The 15,978-nt window shown below is 42.1% G+C and overlaps 1 protein-coding gene across 1 annotated transcript in view; it reads right to left on the bottom strand.

The window, feature by feature from the left end:
• Window positions 1-572: 572 nt before the first annotated feature.
• Window positions 573-15,978, bottom strand: part of snx2 (sorting nexin 2) — a 31,108-nt gene continuing 15,702 nt past the window's right edge. The window contains exons 11-15 of the mRNA XM_077217568.1: window positions 9,087-9,292; window positions 5,212-5,355; window positions 2,362-2,442; window positions 2,216-2,287; window positions 573-1,137 (exon numbers count right to left, since the gene is read on the bottom strand). Coding sequence (XP_077073683.1) covers window positions 1,087-1,137; window positions 2,216-2,287; window positions 2,362-2,442; window positions 5,212-5,355; window positions 9,087-9,292 — 554 coding nt within the window. The 3' untranslated portion in view covers window positions 573-1,086. The remainder of the gene's footprint in view (window positions 1,138-2,215; window positions 2,288-2,361; window positions 2,443-5,211; window positions 5,356-9,086; window positions 9,293-15,978) is intronic.

The raw sequence follows: 15,978 nt of genomic DNA, 5'->3' as shown, positions 1-15,978 counted from the left end.
AACTTGCAAATAGTGAGAAAAAGTCAGAATTGTGGTATAAAAACTTGCAATTGCGAGAAAAGTCAGAATTGTGGGATAAAAACTTGCAATTGCGAGAAAAGGTCAGAATTGTGGGATAAAAACTTGCAATAGTGAGATAAAGTCAGAATTGTGGGATAAAAACTTGCTATTGCGAGAAAAGGTCAGAATTGTGGGATAAAAACTTGCAATAGTGAGAAAAAGTCAGAATTGTGGGATAAAAACTTGCTATTGCGAGAAAAGGTCAGAATTGTGGGATAAAACCTTGCTATTGCGAGAAAAGGTCAGAATTGTGGGATAAAACCTTGCAATAGTGAGAAAAAGTCAGAATTGTGGGATAAAAACTTGAAATTGCGATAAAAAAGTCAGAATTGTGGAATATAAACTTGCAATTGCGAGAAAATCTTGAATTTTCAGATATAAACTTGCAATAGTGAGAAAAAAAGTGAAAATTTTGAAATATTTTTTATTTTTTGTTCCATGAAAGAAACAACCTTTCATATAAAAAATACACTATAAAATATATTCACTATAGCCAAAAACATGACGTCGAGTTCTGATACAGATTCATTCCTTTATTAAGGTTCAGATATTGTTGCACAGTAAAAAATACTTGTGATTAAAAAATCTGTTACAATGAATCAACTGAAACGTTCAAAAATTTCAGGCTACAAAGCAAAATAAAAAAATATACATATGTATATAGCATACGTGGACACGAGTCCAGAGCGCACGCGCCGTCGTAAGCCTCAGCGATTAATATTCATACTCTTAAATACTGATCAAGAGAATAATGCTTCATATTCTGTACATACGAGATGCTGGAGAACAGAAAGCAGAAGGCCTTCCCCTGCCGGATCATTGCCTAACGCCACATTCATCCGAGCCTCAGGATCATCTGAGTGAAGAAACGACAGCGCTGATCTTTACACACCAAACAAAGGATGAAGAGATTGAGATGCTTTTTTATTATTGTAGTGCTATCATTAGAGGTGAATTAAGTCTGTGCAGCCTTTCCTAGCAGGATCATTCCTGGAAAATAAAGAAGAGGAGCTGAGGGACGTCCAGTTACGCGATCGCTTTGGCTTCGGGTAAGAACGCCTCCCAATACTTTATTAGCTGAAACACACAGACAAAAGAAACAACATGAACACGGTTCTTTACTCTGATTGGTTGACCATTAACACTCATGTTGTGTTTAGGTCACTTTGACCCGGAGAGGATTTACTTTACACCGAAAATCCGACAAAAGGTTCTATATGTATATTTTCTATGTGAAAATGTTCAGGATATAGCTTTAATTAATTAATTAAGTTTTAATTCATTTTATTCTGATTCAATTTTATGAATTAAGCAGCTCATAAACATACTTTATTACTAGAAAGAATTGAAATAACCCATTAAACATGAAAGTATTATGCAATCATTTAAGACATTTCTCCTTATATAGAACATTTTTTGGCATAAAGGGTTCTTCAAAATTGAGTCAAGAACCCTAGAGTTCAATATAGAACCACATTAAACTTTTATTCTAACACTGTCTTAACCAGACGTAAAATTCCAGTAACAAGCAGTTTTCTGAGATGTGACTAAATAAAAAGTCACAACCAATCAGAAGAGCGTGTGGGCGGAGTCTCTCTGCAAGGGGACTGCACTCGCAACCAAATCAATAAAAAAAATCAGCCAATCAGAAGAGCGTGTGGGCGGAGTCTCTCTGCAAGCGCACTGCACTCGCAACCAAATCAATAAAAAAAAATCAGCCAATCAGAAGAGCGTGTGGGCGGAGTCTCTCTGCAAGCGCACTGCACTCGCAACCAAATCAATAAAAAATCAGCCAATCAGAAGAGGCTATAAAGGTCAGTAGCTATAACTAGAACTATAGCTATAATCAGTAGCTGATATTATCATTGTCACACTTTGTATGTTGCTGTTCCAGCCACGGCATCGCAGAAATACAACCGTGTCTAAAATCGAATCGTCACGTAGTTAAGTTAAAACTCTGATTAACGTGGAAAAGACGCGGTTTATCTGGTCAGGACACAGTGTAAGAATGCAGTTACTGTGGTTTCATTGGACTAAAACTTCCTGCCTTTGCTCATTCATTTAATTAGCACAGGTTTAGCTAATGAAAGAAAATGATAGAGAGCGGAGATTTATAAGCAGTATTTCCAGCACAGCTCGAGGCTTCAACACACACCTGCTGTTGTGTGTGAACGAGTGACTCCAGATATTTAACGATGACGACTTTGAAATCCTTCACTCTGTCTTTCTGTGAGGAGAAAAAGACACTCGGTCAGAGAAACAAGCGTTGGGTTTTAAACACACACTGACGGCTGAACTCACCTCGAATCTGCCAACCTCTCGCCGGATGACTTTAGAGATCTGCTCAAAATCTCTTTCACCCTGCTGCACTTTCCCTTCCCACTGAACACACACACACACACACACACACACACACACACACACGAGACATGCTTTAGGAATAAGAGCTGAAAAAACGGTCCGTCTCAAGCAGAATAAACAAAGTCACGCCAGGTCAGAAGATCTAGTGAGCGCATGATTATCATTTATGGGATGAGAGCGATGATCTATAATGAATCCTGCATTAACAACTACAAATAACCAACACAAGACATCAGCCAATGTACAATAAAAGCACAACTCAGCTGTTAAAGTGAGAGATGATGTGTGTTTGTAAGCATGTCGTGAGCGTCTGATGAATCCATAATTAGGCTTTGATCTGCATAATGCAAATATAAGTGCCATGAAGAGTGTAAAAGAGCAGGCGTGATGATGAAGACAGCAAATCAAATCAAAGCAACAGTCCTACCTCCTCGATCTCCTTCGTGGGGCGTGACGGGGAAAATGCAGAAATTAAAGAGGCTGAAAATGTTTCATGCTTAAAAAAATCAATAACTGTCATGAACTCTTGCAGCTGTCGGTGGTTTGAAGGAACAGTAGAGATATGAATGAACCGAAGGGAGGGAAGGGAAATAAACATGCTGGATAATTCCCATCATCCCCGGCGCTGCTCACAAACTCAAGCTGTGTCCCAAATATATAGCAATAATAGGTGCAATAATATCATTTTGATGTTTTTTTTTAATAACAGTATCATTTAGATATTTTATGTGCCATAATATTGGACTAATTAATTACTAATTATTGCATTGTTTTTATTCTTACATTGTCCATTCTAGTTTTTTTATTGCTATAATGCTATTTATTGATGAAGCTGCTTAGACATACACCCTAGTTTCTAATGTTTTTATTGGTTAATGTTTTTATCTTGTGTTTTGGCCAGACTTTAGTACTTCGATTCATTCCTTCATGTAAAAATGTGTATGGAATGACAATAAAAGACCCTTGAAATGACGCTTTACGCACTATGTAGGGAACCAGCTACTGTGTGAGGTCTATTTTGTTATCCACTTTGGCTATTTAATTAAAGCTGCAACATTCCAGACTTCTTTTGTTGTTAATTAAGTGCATCATCCACTGAACCTTTTCTTGCTGGAATTTAACACAATATTTGCAACTTATTTTTAATATAGTTTTTTTAGACTTTTAAATTAATTTCATGAATTTAAAGTCCCCCTATAGTCAATAATTGTATCCTTTAAAACTCATCTTTGATCACCAAAATTACATATTTAAATGTTTTTTCATTGAAAAAGAAAAATTCTTCATATCTTAAAATAGCTTGAATGTAACTCGACACCCTTGCCTCATTTAGTATACACGGTTCTATGAATATGCAAATGACCAATAACATTTCTTAATTTATCATTTAAAATGGTGTCTAATAAAATTTTAAATATAAAAATAATTCAAAAATCTATATTAAAAATGTAATCAAATTTACAACAAAAGATTTGTATTTGTCAAATAAGGTGCTGTACAACAGACTTTGTAAGTAAGTACTATACTTTGTAAATTAAGACTCAAAAAATATTTTGGCTGAATGATATTACCTTAATTATAATACTGTATTATTATTGTTGTTATTACTACTTTGAGAGGAACATTGTAATAAACAATAGTAAAATATTTCTGTCACAACTTCAAGTTAAAGCGAACTTTTATTTTGGCAGGCTTTTTACCGAAAGTTTTCAGAACTTTTATTTTGGCAGGCTTTTTGACGATAGTTTTCAGAACTTTTATTTTGGCAGGCTTTTTGACGATAGTTTTCAGAACTTTTATTTTGGCAGGCTTTTTACCGATAGTTTTCAGAACTTTTATTTTGGCAGGCTTTTTACCGATAGTTTTCAGAACTTTTATTTTGACAGGCTTTTTACCGATAGTTTTCAGAACTTTTATTTTGGCAGGCTTTTTACCGATAGTTTTCAGAACTTTTATTTTGGCAGGCTTTTTGACGATAGTTTTCAGAACTTTTATTTTGGCAGGCTTTTTACCGATAGTTTTCAGAACTTTTATTTTGGCAGGCTTTTTACCGATAGTTTTCAGAACTTTTATTTTGGCAGGCTTTTTGACGATAGTTTTCAGAACTTTTATTTTGGCAGGCTTTTTACCGAAAGTTTTCAGAACTTTTATTTTGGCAGGCTTTTTGACGATAGTTTTCAGAACTTTTATTTTGGCAGGCTTTTTGACGATAGTTTTCAGAACTTTTATTTTGGCAGGCTTTTTACCGATAGTTTTCAGAACTTTTATTTTGGCAGGCTTTTTACCGATAGTTTTCAGAACTTTTATTTTGACAGGCTTTTTACCGATAGTTTTCAGAACTTTTATTTTGGCAGGCTTTTTACCGATAGTTTTCAGAACTTTTATTTTGGCAGGCTTTTTGCCGATAGTTTTCAGAACTTTTATTTTGGCAGGCTTTTTACCAATAGTTTTCAGAACTTTTGTTTTGGCAGGCTTTTTACCGATAGTTTTCAGAACTTTTATTTTGGCAGGCTTTTTACCGATAGTTTTCAGAACTTTTATTTTGGCAGGCTTTTTGCCGATAGTTTTCAGAACTTTTATTTTGGCAGGCTTTTTGCCGATAGTTTTCAGAACTTTTATTTTGGTTTTTGGCAAAAAATAAAAATGTCATAGTGCATAAGTGTTTGAATTGGGACGCATTTTTACACACAAGCTCATGAACAATCCGTTAATCAGACACAGCTTGCGGCCGATCGTGTCAATAACATCAATCATGCATATCTGAGGTCATATTTCTGTGCATGTTCGTACCTCCTTGATCTCGTCTTTGGCCTGCTGGAGTTTGTCGGGTTTGTTGGCGTACTGCAGTTTGGCTTCGGCTTCTCTCTTCCGCTGAAGCATCAGCTCCGCCTCCTGCCATTTGCCCCATGTTTTCATTCGCTGGTCGAACACGCCCTGCAGACACATGAAGCGTCACATGACCAGCCGTGAGACAAACCAGACGCCAAGCAAAGTCGAATTCGAGCACTTCAAGCACTTTAAGCACCGTGTACAGTACAAACCCTGAATGAGTGACTTTACATCTGTATGTCACTATATGATGCAAGTAGTTTAAGAACTGAAATAACACAGAATTCCAGATCTTGTTTGTTTCTACACTCACTGTGACGGCGGTGATGAGCTGCACATATTGGCTGTTTCAAGGGGTTTTCAAGACTAACATTTTAAAAAGTCAAATTCAAGCAGCTTAAAGGGATAGTTCACCAAAAATGAAAATTAGCCCATGATTTACTCTCCCTGAAGTCATCCTAGGTGTATATGACATTCTTCTTTCAGACGAATACAATCAGAGTTATATTCAAAAATTTCCTGGTAATGAGAGTTTTATAATGAGAGTGAATGGCAGTTTCTATTTTGAAGTTCATAAAAGTGCATCTATCCATCATAAAAGTGCATCTATCCATCATAAAAGTGCATCTGTCCATCATAAAAGTGCATCTATCCATCATAAAAGTGCATCTATCCATCATAAAAGTGCATCTGTCCATCATAAAAGTGCATCTGTCCATCATAAAAGTGCATCTGTCCATCATAAAAGTGCATCTATCCATCATAAAAGTGCATCTATCCATCATAAAAGTGCATCTATCCATCATAAAAGTGCATCTATCCATCATAAAAGTGCATCTATCCATCATAAAAGTGCATCTGTCCATCATAAAAGTGCATCTATCCATCATAAAAGTGCATCTATCCATCATAAAAGTGCATCTGTCCATCATAAAAGTGCATCTGTCCATCATAAAAGTGCATCTATCCATCATAAAAGTGCATCTATCCATCATAAAAGTGCATCTATCCATCATAAAAGTGCATCTATCCATCATAAAAGTGCATCTGTCCATCATAAAAGTGCATCTATCCATCATAAAAGTGCATCTATCCATCATAAAAGTGCATCTGTCCATCATAAAAGTGCATCTATCCATCTTTAAAGTGCATCTGTCCATCATAAAAGTGCATCTGTCCATCATAAAAGTGCATCTACCCATCATAAAAGTGCATCTATCTATTATAAAAGTGCATCTGTCCATCATAAAAGTGCATCTATCCATCATAAAAGTGCATCTATCCATCATAAAAGTGCATCTATCTATTATAAAAGTGCATCTGTCCATCATAAAAGTGCATCTATCCATCATAAAAGTGCATCTATCCTTCATAAAAGTGCATCTGTCCATCATAAAAGTGCATCTATCCTTCATAAAAGTGCATCTGTCCATCATAAAAGTGCATCTGCCCATCATAAAAGTGCATCTATCCATCATAAAAGTGCATCTATCCATCATAAAAGTGCATCTATCCATCATAAAAGTGCATCTGTCCATCATAAAAGTGCATCTGTCCATCAAAAAAGTGCATCTATCCATCATAAAAGTGCATCTATCCATCATAAAAGTGCATCTATCCATCATAAAAGTGCATCTGCCCATCATAAAAGTGCATCTATCCATCATAAAAGTGCATCTATCCATCATAAAAGTGCATCTATCCATCATAAAAGTGCATCTATCCTTCATAAAAGTGCATCTGTCCATCATAAAAGTGCATCTGCCCATCATAAAAGTGCATCTGTCCATCATAAAAGTGCATCTATCCTTCATAAAAGTGCATCTGTCCATCATAAAAGTGCATCTGCCCATCATAAAAGTGCATCTGTCCATCATAAAAGTGCATCTGTCCATCAAAAAAGTGCATCTGTCCATCATAAAAGTGCATCTGTCCATCATAAAAGTGCATCTATCCATCATAAAAGTGCATCTATCCATCATAAAAGTGCATCTATCCTTCATAAAAGTGCATCTGTCCATCATAAAAGTGCATCTATCCATCATAAAAGTGCATCTGTCCTTCATAAAAGTGCATCTGTCCATCATAAAAGTGCATCTATCCATCATAAAAGTGCATCTATCCATCATAAAAGTGCATCTATCCTTCATAAAAGTGCATCTATCCTTCATAAAAGTGCATCTGTCCATCATAAAAGTGCATCTGTCCATCAAAAAAGTGCATCTGTCCATCATAAAAGTGCATCTGTCCATCATAAAAGTGCATCTATCCATCATAAAAGTGCATCTATCCATCATAAAAGTGCATCTATCCTTCATAAAAGTGCATCTGTCCATCATAAAAGTGCATCTGTCCATCATAAAAGTGCATCTGTCCTTCATAAAAGTGCATCTGTCCATCATAAAAGTGCATCTATCCATCATAAAAGTGCATCTATCCATCATAAAAGTGCATCTATCCTTCATAAAAGTGCATCTGTCCATCATAAAAGTGCATCTGTCCATCAAAAAAGTGCATCTGTCCATCATAAAAGTGCATCTGTCCATCATAAAAGTGCATCTGTCCATCATAAAAGTGCATCTGTCCATCATAAAAGTGCATCTGTCCATCATAAAAGTGCATCTGTCCATCATAAAAGTGCATCTGTCCATCATAAAAGTGCATCTATCCATCATAAAAGTGCATCTGTCCATCATAAAAGTGCATCTATCCTTCATAAAAATGCATCTGTCCATCATAAAAGTGCATCTATCCTTCATAAAAGTGCATCTGTCCATCATAAAAGTGCATCTGTCCATCAAAAAAGTGCATCTGTCCATCATAAAAGTGCATCTGTCCATCATAAAAGTGCATCTGTCCATCATAAAAGTGCATCTGTCCATCATAAAAGTGCATCTGTCCATCATAAAAGTGCATCTGTCCATCAAAAAAGTGCATCTGTCCATCATAAAAGTGCATCTGTCCATCATAAAAGTGCATCTGTCCATCATAAAAGTGCATCTGTCCATCATAAAAGTGCATCTGTCCATCATAAAAGTGCATCTGTCCATCATAAAAGTGCATCTGTCCATCATAAAAGTGCATCTATCCTTCATAAAAGTGCATCTGTCCATCATAAAAGTGCATCTATCCTTCATAAAAATGCATCTGTCCATCATAAAAGTGCATCTATCCTTCATAAAAGTGCATCTGTCCATCATAAAAGTGCATCTGTCCATCAAAAAAGTGCATCTGTCCATCATAAAAGTGCATCTGTCCATCATAAAAGTGCATCTGTCCATCATAAAAGTGCATCTGTCCATCATAAAAGTGCATCTGTCCATCATAAAAGTGCATCTATCCATCATAAAAGTGCATCTATCCATCATAAAAGTGCATCTATCCTTCATAAAAGTGCATCTGTCCATCATAAAAGTGCATCTGTCCATCATAAAAGTGCATCTGTCCATCATAAAAGTGCATCTGTCCATCATAAAAGTGCATCTGTCCATCATAAAAGTGCATCTATCCATCATAAAAGTGCATCTATCCTTCATAAAAGTGCATCTATCCATCATAAAAGTGCATCTATCCTTCATAAAAGTGCATCTGTCCATCATAAAAGTGCATCTGTCCATCATAAAAGTGCATCTGTCCATCATAAAAGTGCATCTGTCCATCATAAAAGTGCATCTATCCATCATAAAAGTGCATCTATCCTTCATAAAAGTGCATCTGTCCATCATAAAAGTGCATCTATCCTTCATAAAAGTGCATCTATCCTTCATAAAAGTGCATCTGCTAATCTGCTATATGATGCAGAAGTAGTTTGATAAGTGCAGTGTTTCTGCGCTCACTTTGACGGCGGTGATGAGCCGCACGTAATCTCCCAGCAGCTCGGAGAACATGAAGAAGTCGTTGCAAGCCTGATCCTGGTGCAGTGTGTCGATCTTCTCCTCCACCTCGGCCAGCTGAGACAGCGCTCGAGACAGAGCCGTGTGATCCTCGGAGTTCCCCAGCATCGCGGAGCTCTTCGCAAACGACACCGTGTTCACCGACAGCTCTGCGGGTCAGAGAGCGACCGACATGTGGATATTACATCATACCGTTTAAAACCATGTTTGGTCGTGGGTCTTTTGAGCTCTCAGGGCCTCAATTGTGGAATTCGTTGCCTATCAAAAGTGTTTTGAAAACCGTGTCCTAACCAGACGCGATGCGATACGTTTCCAGCGACAAATAATTAGTCTGTTCACACTAGACGGGACGCGACTGCGAGATGCGTTAAAATCAATCAAAACCCACAGCCAATCAGAACAGTGTGTGGGCGGAGTCTCGTGGTAAGTGGGCGGAGTATCACTGTAAGTGGGCGGAGTATCACTGTAAGTGCATGAAAAATGGAAAATGGAAAAAGTACATAATCAAGTTCACAAATATTACACATTTTAAACATATTTAAACATAATTACAAATACATACTGAGTTACTAAAACAATTTTTGTTAAAGAATACACTTGTTTGTTCACAGTTTGAGCGTTCTTGTTTCCATTTGTTTAATTTCTAGATCTGAGGTGAATTATCCATCGTTGCTTCAACGGCTACAAAGCTGGAGCACTAAATGATATTCAGAGTCACATTACACGCTTTTAACATTAAATAAAGCACATAAACAGTCCCTGAGATCATCATCGCCACACTTTGTGTTTGTTGTTCCAGCGCGACGTCGCAGAAACATAGAAACCGTTTCTAAAATAGAATCGACGCCGTCGCGGCTGGTTAGCACAAAAACTCTGATTAACATGGAAAAGACGCTATTATCGCGTGTAGTTAGGACACGGTGTGATATGGTTGATTAAAGTGCGAATGATTAAAGTTGGTTATTAGAGATAGGTTATTTTAGTGATGAATTTGTATTAGTGTATTGTGTGGATGTTTAAATGTGATTGTGAAATTTGTACATGTGAAAACTATTGTATTTTTGTGTTTATAATAGTATGCAATGCCAAAGTAACCAGTCACTATGAGTGCAGTTTTAACTTTATTGTGTTATCCTTGACAAATGAGTGTATTTCACTTCTTTATTTGTCTAATAAATCAAATCAAACATATGAAGCGCATACATTACTGATCTAAAATATGGAATAATTATGATTTTTAATGTGTCTGAAGGAGTCTCTTCTGCTCACCAAAACTGCATTTATTTGATATAAAAACTGTAAAAACAGTGAAATATTATTATGATGAACAAAAAGATGATGAAGAATCATAAACTTATGCGGAGGGAAGCAGTGTGATGATAAAACCTATGAAAATACTGTTGTTTTATTAAAGATCCTGCTGTTCTCGAAACCTCAATATTAACAGTTTCTGTTAATAAAACAAAAGTTTGAAAACAAGCAGTTTTATCACATTACAGCAGAACGTAGTCACGTCTTTAACAATAGAGTTTCACAGCAGCTTTACAGTGATAATAGGAGATTACAGTAACAGAGATTGTTTAGGCTTTACAGCAGATCTAGAATAAAGTTATTGTCCAGATAAAGTTAGTTTTGATTGATTCACTTCCGTTGTAAAGATCATTAGTTATTAACTTAGCGGCCGCTAACACACACCGTTCTAACAGAAAACACACTTTTAATGTGTTCTGGACGTTCATTCACACACAACAGTGTTTGAGCTCGAGAACACACACTCTGAAACAGGATCCAAGTGCAAGTTTTTAAAAGCGTGATCATCTCTGTGTAAACTTCACAAACGTGAATCTGTGAAACGGTGACGGCGCACACATGCGTATCACGTGTTTAGTCTATAGATATGTGTGTTTGAATATATATGTTTGCAGGCGTATAGTCTTTCTCAATAAATTACTTGTCTGGCCTTAAAAATTCATAATACAGAATATTTAGTCGTTTCCGCGGATCCATACGAACTAGAATCATTTTGACAAGGTTTACATTACTGATCAAGCGTCTTGAATAATTATGTCTCTGAAAGTCTCTTCTGTTCACTAAAGCTGTGTTTATTTAATCAAAAATACAGTAAAAACAGTGAAATATTATTATAATGTAAATCAGCTGTTTTCTATGTGAATATATAATAAAGTGTAATTTATTCCTGTGATCAAAGCTGAATTTTCAGCATCATTACTCCAGTCTTCAGTGTCACATGATCCTTCAGAAATCAACACGTACCAATGCTAAATTTTTCTAAATGTCATAATCATTTGTTAACAAACAAGTGTTCATCACGTCAATGAGATCATTGTTTCTGGCTTAAATTATTACATTGTTTAAATTAATACATTTTTACATTTTAAATTAATGTACATTTCTGGAATGCATAACGTAGACAGTTCTCTTACGAGAGGTTCTCTCGTATTGCGTAAGTTTAGCTTACGCTACGGGAAAGATTCATCTTCTCGAGATACTGAAGCCAAAAAATTATCCTTAATTTTGTATAACTTGTCAACGCAGTGCAGCAGCTAGCAGACCTAGAGCAGGCCATCTCGCGTGCTCATTGGCTGCCCTGCGGGCAACTGCTGCAGCCTACCAGTGCGCCCGGCGTGACGTCACGCCCAATGAAGGGCGCCCGCGCCTTTATAGCGTCACAGCCCACCAGATAGGCGTGGCTTAGCGTATAAAATAGGGGCTGTAGGCTGAATTCTCTGATTTTTCGACTCTTCAGCGAGCTCTTCGCATCGCTGGATTTGAGAGAAGCCACCGCCGCCGTCGAACAGCGAACAGCCAGCTTAGGACAGCGCTGAGGAAGCCGGCCGTCTTCGCCACCTTCAGCCATCCGTGCGAGCTACGCTATCCGGCGACGTATCCTTTTTTGCAAATCATTCTAAAAGAGCAGCGAGCGTCTTTTTAAAGATGCCTCGCACTTCCTGCGGCTCGTGTAAAGCCCCGCTCAGCGGCGGAGACCGCCACCTGATCTGCGCTCTCTGCCTGGGCCTGGAACACGCAGAGCTCGCCCTCGCGTCCGGGGGCTGCGAGCTCTGTGAGGAGCTTCCGCTGTCGACCCTGCGGGCTCGACTCGAAGCGTTCAACACCACAGCAGTCACTCCGCCTCCTGTGGGACCGCGCAGAAAGAAGCGCCGTTCCCTGAGACAGCCGGAACCTGTGGCCACAGCGACGCGCTCGCCGGAGAACCTCCCTCGAGCCTCGCTCTCGCCTTCCCCACCTCTCCTCACTGACGCGCAGCTGCCGCTTGCGAGCCTCACTGCCGTCACTTCGGAGGATGAGTCCGTGGGACACGCCACAAAAGACTGCTGCTCTATCCTGGCATCAGACAGCGAGGAATGTTCGCTTCACACCGCCTCCTCGTCAATCCAGGAATCCGCCCGTACCCGCGCTGGAGCTGACGCGGAACTTATGCGCCTGCTGACGCAAGCTGTCGACCGTCTCGGGCTCGAGTGGTCGCTGCCGAAGGAACCCGCGCCGAACAGGCTCGACGGCTGCTTCCTTCAAAGTCGCCGCCGCGCAGTTTCAGAAACCAGGCCCGCTCCATTCCTGCCGGAACTTCATGCGGAGCTGACGAAGTCGTGGAATTCGCCTTTTTCGGCTAGACTTCAGTCACAGGCCTCCGCGTCGCTCTCCCGAGTGGACGGCGCCGCCGAGAAAGGGTACACAGCGATTCCCCCTGTGGAAGAGGCGGTCGCAGCGCACCTTTGCCCGCCCTCCGCGAGATGGCGGTCACGGTCAGCCCTCCCGTCTAAAGCCTGCAGAGCCACTTCCGCCTTGGTCGGCCGCGCTTATGCCGCCTCCGGCCAGGCCGCGTCTGCTCTACACTCGATGGCTGTGCTTCAGATCCTGCAAGCCGACCTCCTCCGTGAATGGGATGAGAAGGGCCGGGACCCAGCTGCGGTTACGGATTTGAGAAGCGCGACGGATCTTTCTCTCCGCGCCACCAAAGCTGCAGCCCAGGCCATCGGACGAGCCATGGCCGCGTTAACCGTGACGGAGAGGCACCTCTGGTTAACGCTCGCGGATATGAGGGAAACTGAGCGAGCCACCTTTCTGAACGCGCCGCTTTCCCCCACTGGTCTCTTCGGCCCAGCGGTGAACGGGATTGTTGACCGCTTCTCTATGGTGCAAAAGACCACGCAGGCCATGAACCTCTTCCTGCCGCGACGCTCGAGTTCCGCCACAGGCCGCTCTCGCGAGAGACAAAGCCAGCCTCCTGTGCGAACCAGCACCCAGCGTCCAGCACAGCCTCAGCATCAGCCTTCGCAGCGACGTCAGGGCGGCCGCCCTAGATCGCGCTCAGACAGCCGTCGCAGACCGCCGCCCCCCAGAGGGCCTCGGCAAAGGCTCACGCTGAAGTCTGAGCACGCGAAGCCCTCCTAACAGCGGGAGAGAAAAGACGCGCGTGTCCCGCTGCGGCCGGACCGCCGTCAAAGTTCATTTCCCTGTCAGTCCCCTTCGAACAGGCTACTGCAGTGGTTCAACTAGCAGCCAACGAGCCGGTTTATTCACCCTCTCGCCTGCACACAAACGCCGTTTTCACGGCGACCCAGAGAAATCTCAAAAAGAGTATAATGTCTGGTCCGGCTCACGCCGTCAGTGTTTTAAGTGTAGTGAATGTGCCCACGCCCCAGTGTTCACCCCTACACATAAGCACTCAAAATCCCGTGTCACTCACAGAGCACACTCTCATAAAGCGCAGAAAAGCCGCTCGAGTGTTGAATGTAAGAAATGTGTCCACAGGTCTGTGCCCACTATCTGCCCGCTCTGTTACACGATCAAAAAAGCTTATGAACGTAAGTCTTGTGCCCGCCAGAGAGCGCTCACGCTTGCTAACACAAACCTTCCCCCGGGTCCCGCCTGTGCGTTTAAGTGTTATCACGAAACACAGGGCGTTAATAAAACGCTCCCCATCTACTATGATCGGGGCGTCAGATACAGTTGTAAGTCTCGTGCCCGCGTGCGCGCGCTCACGCTTACAGAGAGCTCTCCCGCCCAGAGCGCTGCTCGCGCGTCAAAGTGTGGCAAAAGTATGTTCCCCATCCCTTATGATCGGGACATCTCACATAAGTCAGCCGGTCTCGGCTGTCAGCGAGCGGCCATTGCCCAGAACCGAGAGCGCGCGCGCCGCGCTCTCGGCTCCGGTTCAGTTTCACAAGCCCGCAAATGGCGGCGGTCTGAACCCGGAGGCCATTCGCCCCCTGGCGGCTCACATAGCTGCGTGGGAAACTATCCCAGGGATTTCAGAATGGGTGTTGAGCACAATAAAGCAGGGCTATGCACTTCAATTCGTTCGCAGTCCTCCGCGCTTTCAAGCCCGGACCGACGATAGTGAATGCGGAAGTAGCACACCTACTTCACGCAGAAATAGCAAAGCTGCTGTGCAAAGGGGCTATAGAAAAGGTGCCGCCTTCTCTGAGCGAGTCAGGCTTTTACAGCCGATATTTTCTCGTACCCAAGAAGGACGGAGCCTTCAGACCTATCCTAGATCTGAGATATTTGAACAAAGTGCTTGTAAAAAGACCGTTCAAAATGCTTACGACCAGAAAAATCCTCGCGCACGTTCGCCCGAGGGACTGGTTTATTTCTCTAGATCTGAAGGATGCCTATTTTCAGATTCAGATAGTACCCCGTCACAGGCAATTTTTGAGATTCGCCTTCGACGGTCAGGCATATCAATACACCGTCCTGCCGTTCGGCCTGTCCCTAGCACCCCGTACATTTACAAAGTGCATGGACGCGGCGCTCGCCCCCCTGAGAAGTCAGGGGCTGCGCATAATGAACTATCTGGACGATTGGCTGATATTGGCACAGTCAGAGACAGAACTACTATCTCACAGAACAGTGCTTCTCAGTCATCTGGAAAGCTTGGGTCTCACGGTCAACTGGACCAAGAGCTCATTACTGCCCAGCCAGTCAATTTCCTTTTTAGGAATAGAACTGGACTCGGTGACCATGACGGCTCGTTTATCGACACAGCGCGCGCGCCGTGTTCGCCACCTAGCCGCATCTTTCCAGAAGGGCAGCTTTCTCCCTTTGAAAACATTTCAAAGGATGTTGGGCTGTATGGCATCAGCTGCAGCGGTGCTCCAGCTGGGCCTACTGCGCATGCGCCCGCTCCAACGCTGGTTGAACGCTCGCGCGCCTCGCCGAGCCTGGGTGTCTGGCGGCCAGAAAATCAGAGTGACTCAGACCTGCATAACAGCTCTGCAGCCCTGGTTAGTGGCCGATTGGTACCAGCATGGAGTAATGATGGGAACCATCTCTTATCGGAAGGTCATCTCGACAGACGCGTCCAACTCGGGTTGGGGCGCGCTGTTAGAGGGCAGACCGGCCTTTGGCCAGTGGTCAGACCAGGAGAAGGGTTTTCACACAAACTGTCTGGAAATGATAGCGGTCCAGAACGCGCCGTCACATACAGCTCCGTGGCCGATTCCGGTGAGGGCAGATCTCCTCTCTCAAGCTCGCGGCACGATCTGGCATCCCCATCCAGAGCGCTGGTCTCTGCATGCATGGTTGATCAACGGGTACTCGTTGCCCTGCCAGAAGGAGTGATGAACACGATCACGCAGTCTAGAGCCCCTTCCACGAGAAGGCTCTACTCGTCTAAATGGTCGGTGTTCTCTGGATGGTGCACCGACAGAGGTCTGGACCCGCGGACATGCGGGGTGGCGCATCTGCTCACTTTCCTACAAGAGCTGTTGGATAAGGGAAGATCCCCATCCACGCTCAAAGTTTACGTGGGGGCCGTAGCAGCATTCGCGGAATCGACGCACGGCCAGTCACT

This window comes from Siphateles boraxobius, unplaced genomic scaffold (genome assembly GCF_051911475.1).
Source record: "Siphateles boraxobius isolate OS27281-9 unplaced genomic scaffold, OSU_SipBor_1 74, whole genome shotgun sequence".
NCBI lineage: Eukaryota > Metazoa > Chordata > Actinopteri > Cypriniformes > Leuciscidae > Siphateles > Siphateles boraxobius.
This window is presented reverse-complemented; position numbering and strand designations above follow the sequence as displayed.